General features: G+C 38.6%; 1 protein-coding gene across 2 annotated transcripts in view; it reads right to left on the bottom strand.

Moving 5' to 3' along the window:
* Positions 1-2,509: 2,509 nt before the first annotated feature.
* LOC121504388 (RAS guanyl-releasing protein 2-like) overlaps positions 2,510-11,049 on the bottom strand; it is a 106,824-nt gene continuing 98,284 nt past the window's right edge. For both annotated transcript variants that reach the window (XM_041779101.1, XM_041779102.1), the window contains exons 16-17: positions 10,672-10,734; positions 2,510-3,903 (exon numbers count right to left, since the gene is read on the bottom strand). In XM_041779101.1, the coding sequence (XP_041635035.1) occupies positions 10,676-10,734 (59 nt within the window). In that variant the 3' untranslated portion in view covers positions 2,510-3,903; positions 10,672-10,675. The remainder of the gene's footprint in view (positions 3,904-10,671; positions 10,735-11,049) is intronic.

The following is an 11,049-nucleotide window of genomic DNA, read 5'->3' as shown; positions in this document are numbered from 1 at the left end:
AAGACGGAGGAGAAAGTGGCTGGGGGTTTGTTATGTTGCAACTGCTGCGAAACTGTTTGCAAGGATGGAGTTTGAAAAAGATGAAAAAGTGGGCGCATCAATAAGTAACCAAGTGCTGAGGGCTATTCTCGTTGTAATGTAATGGGCCGTTTTGTATTTAAAGTTAGGAAACATCTCACATCCGCCTCACTATAGGGACCGCTTTTACTATGTTTTATTTAACTGAACCATTTTGAACCAGAGTTGTAATGCAAGGTCATATCCAGACACAAAAATGAACCCTCTCTGAGAATGATCACTTACAGTGAATAAAATAAGTGAAAACCAGCTTTAGATTTGCCTCGACATTTTTCAGGTGAATTTTTAAAGGATCTATTAGCTCAGGGTTTGAAATTCTCCACAGAATATTACATTTTTATTCATCAAGTTAAAGATGGAAATCATGAAATCTGCCACTAATTTGGATTACTATTATTAGCACTGATGCTATAATACCTCTAACCCTTTCAAGTGTGACTATGGCTCTGTTGGTGGAGTCAGTTCTCTTGAAACTACAACCCTAATTCCAAAAAACTTGGGACTGCGTAAAATGTAAATATAAACAGAATGCAATGATTCTCAAATCTCACAAACCCATATTTCATTCACTTTAGAACATATGCAAAATATCAGACGAGACATTTTATTATTTAATCAAAATATTAGCTCATTTTGAATTTCATGGCGGCAACACTTCTCAAAAAAGTTGGGACAGGGCCGTATTTATTATCATGTAGCATCCCCTCATCTTATCTGCAAATGTTACGGGAGGTAAGGAGACCAGATGCTGGGAGTTTGGGAGAGGAATGTTGTCTCATTCTTGTGAGAATTAAACCATCTCTTAAAAGGGGAGCTAGTTCTCATTGCTTACAAATAGAGCCAGCTCTTAGAACCTACTTATCCTTAAATTACATCTCATGACACTCTCATAAGTTATCATCTTTAAGTGCCATTTAACCACTACCCCACATTATTTATTTATTTGTTTAAACAATCTATCAGTGTTCCTATAACGTGGGGGAAAAGCTGTTAAAGAGGTACCACTAGCCTCTTAGCTGGTGGCTAACTGGCCCCCATTCATTCTGATGAGCATGTAGGGATACCAAGCCACTGTCAGAGAAATGACACAGAATGTTGTTTGAAAGAGAACAGGGACAGAGAGCTCTGATATCAGGTCAGCACTGATGACAATTGTTAATGCAGAAGATGGACGTCTACAGTGACGTCTTTGGAATCTGGATGGCCAAAATGGATCAATAGTCTGTGCTGATGCATTGTCTTAACAACCTGTGTTACCTCTATACTGCTTCTTTGCAGGGTATTTCATTTTATGATGCACCAACTGTTTCCTCTTGGTGGAAGGTCTGGACTGTAGGCAGGCCAGTTCAGCTCCCAGACTGCTCTACCGTGGAGTCTTCGATGTTGTGATTGATGTGGTTTAGCATCGTCTTGGTGAAATGTGCAAGGCCTTTCTCCATCAGATGGGAGCGTATGTTGTTCTAAAGCCTCTATCTACTTTTCAGCATTGATGGTGCCTTTCCAGATGTGTAAGCAACACACCACCTAGGCACTAATGCAACCCATCAGAGATGAAGAGCTGTGCACTGATAACAAGCTGGATGATCCCTCTGCTCTTCAGCTCTCAGGAAACGGCGTCCATGGTTTCCTAATAGAATTTCAAATTATAAACAATCTGACCACAGAACAGTTTTCCATTGTGCCTCAGTGCATTTTAAATGAGCTCTGGCTTTTTTGGATCATGTTCACGTATGACTTCTTCTTTGCATAATACAGCTTTAACTTATGGATGCCATAGTGAACTATGTTCTCTGGAAGTCCTCCTCAGCCGTGCAGTGATTTCCAGTACAGAATCATTTCTTTTTAATGCAGTGGCCCCTGTGGGTCCAAAGATCACAAGCATCCACTTTTGACCTTGCCTTGTCCACAGAGATTCCTCCAGATTCTCTGAATCTTTGATACTGTGTGCTACAGATGTTGGGATATTCAACATCTTTGCAGTTTCATGTTGAGGACCATTTTTTCCAAAATTATCTAGAGAGACTACCTCTCTAAAATGCTCCTTTTATACCCAGTTAGCCATTTTCCCACTTACTTTTCCTTGCCTTTTGTTGGCCTGTCCCAACTTTTTTGAAATGTGCTGCAGCCTTCATATTCAAATTTGGCTAATATCTGTAATGAAATGGCAAAATTTCTCAGTTTCTGTCATGTTGTTTTTGTTTTATTGTCAGTAAAATATTGGTTTTTGAGATTTGCCGATCATTGCATTGTGGTTTTATCTTCATTTTACACAGTGTCCCAACTTTTTTGGAACTTATAAAAACTGGTACAAGCTGTTACACTCTGGTTGCTCATGTTTCTAAAATTAGTTACGATTTTAATCTTTTAATGGAGAACTGTTTGTATGAAATGACTTTGATTCAGCGAGACAAAAGAGGAAACGGGACCACTGTTTGAAGACAAAACATTTTTCATTCACAAAACTCTCACCAGAACAAATATCAGATGATGCTTGCTGCTTTTAATACTTGAGAATCATCAGGGGAGCAGGAAGATTAGAACGATTTCAGTCTGCAAGACTCATTCAAACATCCATTCGTCAGGCAGGGAGTGACACACAAGGACCGGCAGCGGTTTGGCTATTTATACAGAAAAAATAAATACTTGTGACGTGAGGAGTCTCATTCAATGACGGCTCAGCAGTCGACAATATGGCACTCAAAGTCAGAATTCATCTCACCACAGGCACGAAGCAACAGAAACGGTTCCACTCTCAGGAATTGGTTCCTCAATAAATGAGAAGTTAGCGTGCTACATTTAAGAAATGAAAAATCCTCAGCGATGGAGACGTCTGGCCGGAGAATAGAGCTGTGAGGAGGGAGGCATGCAGGATAGGAACGGCAAAATGCTTAATAACTTGCATCAAAAATATTCTCAGGGAAATAAAGTATTTATGCCTTGCTGACAAATAAAATGCCTCATTACTGGAGTTTCTGAAGGTCTTTTTTTCACTTCAAAGCTCATTCAAAACTTATCGAAAGGAATCATCAGGAACTTATGAATGTTTTCCTCTTCCCTGCTGTTGGCATATTCATAGAGGGATTAAGGGCTCTTGACTCTTTTTGCTACATTCACAGTACTGCAAAAGGATCTATTAGTGCACCAACACAAGACAGCTCTGCAAACATCACAACAGCAATATCTATACTGATATTCAGGTAAACATGACAAAAATATAACAAGTCCATCCTCATTACAGCTGTCCTCAGATGAGTCCATTGTTGGCTTGTTTTCATCATCGAGCTTTAAACGAGCACCACAAAGCGACAATAATTTTATCTGACATCAAAATTGGTCCCATTGTTGGTCCATAAAAATGTGTTTGAAACAATCAAAGATTGAAGGATAAAGAGGAAAGATGGAGCTTCTAGTGTGGGTGGCAGTTTACATTCTTGGTGATAAACAGCACCCCTTTTATGTTGTAGACGGCTATTACATTTGGCAGGAGACAGCTCAAATGATCAACTCCACTGACTTTAACATTCCAGAAAGAAGAAAATACAATTCCTGGATTATTTTGGAAGTTTTACACATACACTTTAGGCTGACAGGGAATCTAAATTTTACACACTAATCACACACATTCACATTCATATTCCTGTGACTTGGCTGCTGTTGCAGTGAGTGTCCACCGTGTGGCAGCGTGTAGTAATCCTGGCTTGTGTTCAGTGCAATCCTTCCCCACTGCTGAGGGCTGTTAAACTGACATACTGTTGCACATTCTGTGTCTGGCTCCCCGACAGCTGCTCATTTGGCCCCTTGCACTCGCCGACCGTAGCAGGGACTCTAAAATAGAGAGAGGGAGACTGTCACTGGCCTGGTTATCAAAATCACACCAAAGTTCAAGGATCCAGAAGGGACGGTGGCATAATAAGAGAATATTGGAGGAAAATATCTGCATGAAAACACACTGCAATGTCTTAAAAGTGCATCATCAGCTACTGGCCTCCTTTAACCTTGCATTCATTTGCAGTTCTATTTAATTTATCCTTTATTTTATAGTGAGAACCCACTGAGACCAAGGTCTCTTCCAGGGGTGTCCTGCAGCAATACAGAATAGAAATAAGCTGCAATCACCCCTTGCTCACATACAGTGATTATAAATATTCATATTATCCTTTTATTGATTTTATGAATCAATCATGGTCAATATAAGATGGCTTTTGGGATAAAAAAAATACCAAAACACCCCTCTTCAATGTCAAAGTGAAAACAGACTTCAACAAAGTAATGTTCAGTGAAATCCATCATCAAGAAATGTAAGGAATATGGGACATGTAAATCCGCCTGGATCAGGCCGTCCTCACAAACTGAGTGAGCGTGCAAGAAGGAGACTAGTGAGAGAGTCTACCAGGACACCTGTGACTACTCTGAAGTAGTTACAAGCTTCAGCAGCTGAGATGGGAGAGACTCTGCAGACAACAACTGTTGGCTGGGTTCTTCACCAGACAAAGCTTTAAGGGAGAGTGGCAAAGATATAGGAAAACCCTGGAGGACAATCTTATTCAGTCTACAAGAGGACAACAGCTTGGGACAAGATTTATTTTGCAACAGGACAACGACCCAAAGCATACAGCGAAAGCTGCACACACACACACACACATATATATACATATATTGTAACTGTTATTACTTTGTAGAAATCTGTTTTCACTTTAACATTAAAAAAGCCAAATTATATTGACCATGATTGATTTATAAAATCAATAAAACATCCAAGGGGGATAATACTTTTTAAAGGCTCTGTACATTCATGAATAGATATTCATACTTGCAAACCCATGTCCTGGGGAATAAATGACATTTTAAAGCATTTTCAATAACTTTTCTAATCGGCTCAGATACAAACTCTTTAAAAACGTCACAGCTGTGATGTGGAAATTATTCCACAGAATGGGTAAAGCAACACTAAAAGCAGTCCTGGCCCAGTTATTTCTAAACCTCAGTGTTTTTAAAGTGATCCAGTTCTGAGATCTGGATGTATGACGTAAGGTGTTTAAAGGAGGAGAGGAGTCAGGTAAGGAGAGAGTTTACCAACGAGAGCTACTGTGCTGCTTTCTACGCTGGGCAAGCCTACAGGTCACAATGATGAGTACGAAATCTGTCACCAGTAATAAAGAGAGGAGCGCTGTGATATCAATGGCTTCAACACAGAGCAGTGCATGTGTATAGAGAGTGTTTCCACAGTCCAAAACTGGCAGTATTGTGGCCAAGACAATCATTTTTCAGTTTCTCATTCATAGGCAGGACTTAATCCTGAAAAGAAAAGCAGGTTGCAGTCTTAGTTTTCTGATTAAATTTGAAATGTGAGACCTAAAAGACAGATCTTTATCTAGCTATTACCCAAATACTACTTTAATGCCACATTATATACACTGAATAATGTAAAAGCTGAATGTGTACAACAACTCAAGTTGTCAGTGCTCTCGGTCTTAACGGAGTTTAGCATTAGTTTAATCTCAATTAGAGCTTTTTGAAATACATTAAAATGATCTTAACTGTGTGAGGGTGCTAAGGAGCATAGTAGAGTATCATCTGCATAAAGATGAACTTTAGTAACTTTTTAAGTTTTTCTGCAATGTCACTGATATATAATATCAATAGAAGTGGAACCAAAATTGATCACTGGGGTGCTGATCACCTTGAAGTTACACCTTAATCTATCTGCAACAATTTTTGAGTCCTTTTAGTTAAATAATTTTAAAACCAGTTACATGCAGCCTCATCTGCACCGATTTTAGAAAGCTTACTTAATAGAATCCAATGATCATCTTTATCCAAAGCCTTTGAAAAACATATTTCTGATCACAAAGAATGATGCTGAAAGTGTCCTGTGACCTGGTCTGAACCCTGGTTGAAGGAGGGAAAGAATGTTATTTGAAGCTAAGTAGATGCACAGCTAAAGAATTACCAATGTTTCTGCAAGACAGGAAAGTTTGGAGATAGATGGTAGTTATAATTTTCACCTGGGTCAGACCCTTTGAATGATGGTACAATATGTGCTGCTTCCCAAACTTCAGCTATGATCCCAGACAGAAGGTCAGATTAAAAATAAGTGAGTGATAGAATAGACTATCAGTCTTAGAAAACTAGGGGGTTTGTGATCCTCTCCCATGGACTTCTTTTCATTTAAGGACTACAAAGAGTTGAGTACCTTTTTTACTGTGAATTCTCTGAAAGGAAAAAGTAGCTCCATGAAGACTACGCAAGGCAGATATACGAGTACGAATTTAAACAGAACAAATAAGGTAATAAAATAATGGAGCTCTATTTCACCTGATAGTGTCCAGTAATTAATCCTACAAGGTTGGTTTAGCCACGCTCTGCTGTGATGGTAATACTGTTTTACTGTTCCACTTTTACTAGCCCCGATAATTAAGCCGTACAGATGTAGTCTCTAAATCAGCATGGAAGCTGGGACCCACAAAGGTGTCACAGGATAACTTGCAGGGAATGTAATTTGACATTATAGAAGAGCGATCCACTGCAGCGAAATCAGGTTTAATTTTTCCCGTCGTCTTTACTATCAGCATTGGTGTTATAAACACTGATGAGTTTTACCTCTGCAGCCCTGTGAAAAAATATCCCATCAAACTAAATGAGAGGAGAAAATCTCTCCTTGAATGAACTGCTCAAAGACGCTGCTGGTATGAAACCTCTGCAGAGAGGTTTTCAGGTAATTTCTCCTTTGTTTTACAATGCTATAACTGCTGCTGTGGTACTTCAAGGTACTGTCACTGAAGCTACTCTTTATAAATATCTCTACAACTCTCCAGTTTTTAAGGAGAATGCTGAAACTTTGGGAAAGCACCTAAGAAAAATTTTAGACAAAAGTTACATAAGAAGATTGATATCTCTTTCATGCCCTCTTGTACAGATTTGGGTGGACCCTGCTCTCTGTTAGGTTGGCATATAGCTAGGAAAAAAACAGCTCATCCATCCAACACAACTGCTGACCAGTACTCTTTAAAATTACTTATTCACATGCAGAGAGGATCTAGCAAACTTACTGTTAGCCAAGCAAAGGACTCACAATATCACAACCCACTTTTGAACCCTCATAACTAGGGATGCACAGAATTATCAGTTTGATAACAGTATTGTCAGATATCAACATTTCTACTGATATTTACGACTATTTTGGCTTTAGAAATCTGCCTCTCAGATGTAAATATTGGGCATACCAACATAAAGGTGAGTGGCGTTTTAGGCTGGACCAACTGACCTATTTTGGCTTCTTTATTCCTTACATTCCCTTCCTTCCTTACACTTGAAAGTGAGTTTTAGGAAATGTGTTAATTTGTTCATCCTTAAACTTTAAATTTATATTTTAAGAACAGGAAGTTTAATGTCTGAAATACATTTATATATAGTATCGATATTGGCTAAAATGATTTTGTAAATATCAGCATATTCAATATCTGCAAAAATCCAATATTGCACATCCCTACAAATAACTTCAGACAAGTCGAGATTAAAGTCGAAATGATGAGAAAAAAGTCGAAACTCACTATTACTAACAGCGGATCATAGACACTGTGTTTATGTGCTAATGAGAGAGAATCTCTTTGTTGTTTAATCCAATAATGAGTTGTAGTTTCACATATTCATCGATATGAGGCATAAGGCATGATTCACTGTTATTGTCTTAAACACTCATTTATCAACAGAAGGGATATGATAGCCCTCGTGTCTCTTCTTCTCGGTCTGATCACCTGTAGAGATGCACAGGTGACAGACTCAACCTCGATATGTAATGGGAGAGTGAAGGGAGATTGATCACTCATTTATTGATCATGAACAAGTTGCTGCAAAGGACAAAATGTAAAAAAAAGGCAAAAAAAGGAACACTTTCCACGAAACAGTATTGTGTATGATACATAAAGAAAACGTCACCTGCAAACCCCATGTACATGATGTACATCACATTTTTGTATGGAGTTTAGAAATAAAAATCCCCAAATGTTTTGATTGCTGCTTTTATGCAGTGCCTCCATGCTTCTCTTCAGATATGTCAGTAGATTTGTTTACATTGACGTTGTCTATCCCACCACAACAAACAGTGATCAATAAACGACTGATCTCCCTTCACTCTCCCATTACCGAGGTTGAGCCTGTCACCTGTGCGTCTCTACAGGTGATCAGACGGAGACGAAGAGGAAAAGAGACCAAAGCTGCTATGTGTCTCCTGTTGTTTTGTGAGTATTTAAGACAAAAACAGAATTGTGAATGTGTCTACAAAATGCCTTATGCCTCATATCGATGAATATGTGAAATTATACCTCATTATTGGATTTAACAACAAAGAGATCCTTCCTTTGTAGCACATAAACACACAGCGTCTATGATCCGCTGTTGGTAACAGCAGGTGTCGACTTTAATCTCAATATTGTGTTTCAACTTTATTCTCAACATTTCGACTTTTATCTCGACTTGCCCAAAATTATTTTCTCATTCAAAAATGGCCCTAATCCTCGTCCGTAAATAACCTACTTTTTCCTTCTTATTATTCATTGCACACATTAAACACAGTAGATTATGCTATCTTTGCAAGCAGTTGCTCCCTAGTCTGTATGCCAGTCTCAGCTAGGTTTGCTGCTCCAGATCTTCACATTTTTATGCAAGTTAAACTTAAATTTTGCCTCCAACCAACCGACTAGCCTTCTTGTTAGAAAGCGTTCAGCAGAATACTCAAAAATTGAGGAGACTTTATTCCCAACTGCAGAGGATAAACAATTATTTTTACTTGTGTGGCCAATGTTTTCAGCCGCCAGTCCGTCCTACAGGATAACGTCCACACCTGCTGAATGTGACAACGCATCACTCCAGTCAAATCTGACACAGCCCTCATAAGGTATAATCTATTTTTTTATTAAAAACATTGCCAAACAGTCAGTTCCTCAAGAAAGCCGAATTCAGATCACTGTGTTTGTTCACACCAGAGTCAGAGAAGGCCACATGGCAAGTGACTGCTTACTGTTTGAACACGTAGTTTGCCCAGCATTGTTGGCCAACATGTTAAAATGTTTACAGTTCATTTAGCTGATTAATTCTTACGCTGCCCATTAAGGGTGGTTGAAGTAATCAATATTAATTAATACAGGCCTTAAATCACAAACAATTCTATCACAAGTAGCCACGGGAGCTACCATGATAGTGATCTACAACCAGGAAGTAAACAAGCACAGATTTGGATTTCAAAACTGATATTTAAAAGTAGGTTAGACCTACAACTTTAGTCCTTATAGCACACTTAAGAGTTAAAGGATGAATAAAGAAAGAAACTTTCATTTAAAGTTTAAGGAAGGGGGATCAGGAAAAGAAAATGCTTTGGCTGACGTAGGTTTCGTTTGTCCTGCTTGGAACTTAATGAACGTATTCATGCATACAGCTGATATTTACAGCAGATAAAAGCTGATATTTATAGCTGAAATATCAATAAATATACATTCATATTCGTCTATACAGATAATCCTCTTTTCAGGCTTAACCTGCCAATACTGATGTATGCTAATTGTGCATCCCTGCTGGAAACAGTAGGAAAGAGGTTGTAAAAGTTTATCTAATGTTGGCTGAATTGCTAGTCAGCACATCTCATGGTAATTTATGGTGAGTAGTTATCTGCTAGGGTTGTACAGGTATGTGTATTCTTACCCATTCGGGACAGGCCTCTCGGTACGGTGCAGACGTGTACCGAGCTTTGTAGTCTGTCACATTGGTTAAAAAAGTAATCCAGTGATGAAGTCCATGTTGAAATCAGCAGGATAGATGCTAATTAGCGTACTTAACAAGCTAACTTCCGGTTGTATGATGATGTGTTCAAGTTGGCTGGGAAATTTAAGTGTTTACAGAATTGGTATGAATGTGTCAATATGTCAATTAAAATAAGATGATAATTCAAAAATGTATTTGTTAATATTCATATTCATTGAAGACCTGTTGGAAGGAGGTTGCAGCTTTATTAATAATTTAAATGTCATTTATCCAGCTAATTTATTTTAATACAATTTAATACAATTTGTAAAAATAAATACATTTTGTTATTTATTCACTTCAATTACCGTAACGAAAACGTAGTGAACCGTGATTTCAAAACCGAAAATTTTCCACATCATTACCCACCTATCATCTACCAAACTATTTAACTTTTCTTGCCAAGAACAGGAAGTTAACTGTCCCTGTCCGGAGGTTATTCATCACACAACCCACTTCCTGTGTCTCCTTGGCTTTGACTAGTTAGTTGCTTCACTCTGTTCCTACACTGCATGCTAACATAAGCTGGCTAGCTCCTGCTACATATTTAGCATGCAGACATGAGAGTGATAGCAGCACCCTTTGTTTTCATAAAGCCATGGTATCTTGTCATAGACGATGGTAAGCTGCCTCATTGAACTGTACAACGCACTGCTATGGATTCAAGCTTTCAAACTCTTATCTTAAGCAACTGATGAGCTTTGCAGGAGCCTTTCTAGTGGATTTGGAGTCACTAGAGGTTAAATAAGTTACACTAGAAACTTATTTGAAAAGAAAATATAAAGCGAAGCACGCTCTCACCTGGTTATAGATGGACATCAAACACTCCTTCCTCCACCGACTCGATGTCCTCCTCAGCAATTACTAAAACAAACAGAGGAAGTGAAGAAGAGGAATGAGACTGAATTAATGAGATTGATTAGTTTGTCACATCCACATGCAAACACGGCCTGGAGCTAATGAAAATGTGTTGCCTTTGTCTGTTTGCCATGCCGATAGGTACAGCTGGCAGCATTGTCAAGTCCATTGATCACAGATTCACACTGATATAAAAACAGAGGCAGACAGGGCATTTGGGTAAAGTCTAATGAAAACACTGAATCTATGAGTCAGTGGCCTTGCTCTGATGGGCCAATCCCATTTCAATTTCAAATTCAAGCCTTTTGTTTGAGAATGTCG

Source organism: Cheilinus undulatus, linkage group 22, assembly GCF_018320785.1.
Source record: "Cheilinus undulatus linkage group 22, ASM1832078v1, whole genome shotgun sequence".
Lineage (NCBI taxonomy): Eukaryota > Metazoa > Chordata > Actinopteri > Labriformes > Labridae > Cheilinus > Cheilinus undulatus.
The sequence above is the reverse complement of the archived record's forward strand: the minus strand, read 5'-3'. Positions and strand labels throughout refer to the sequence as shown.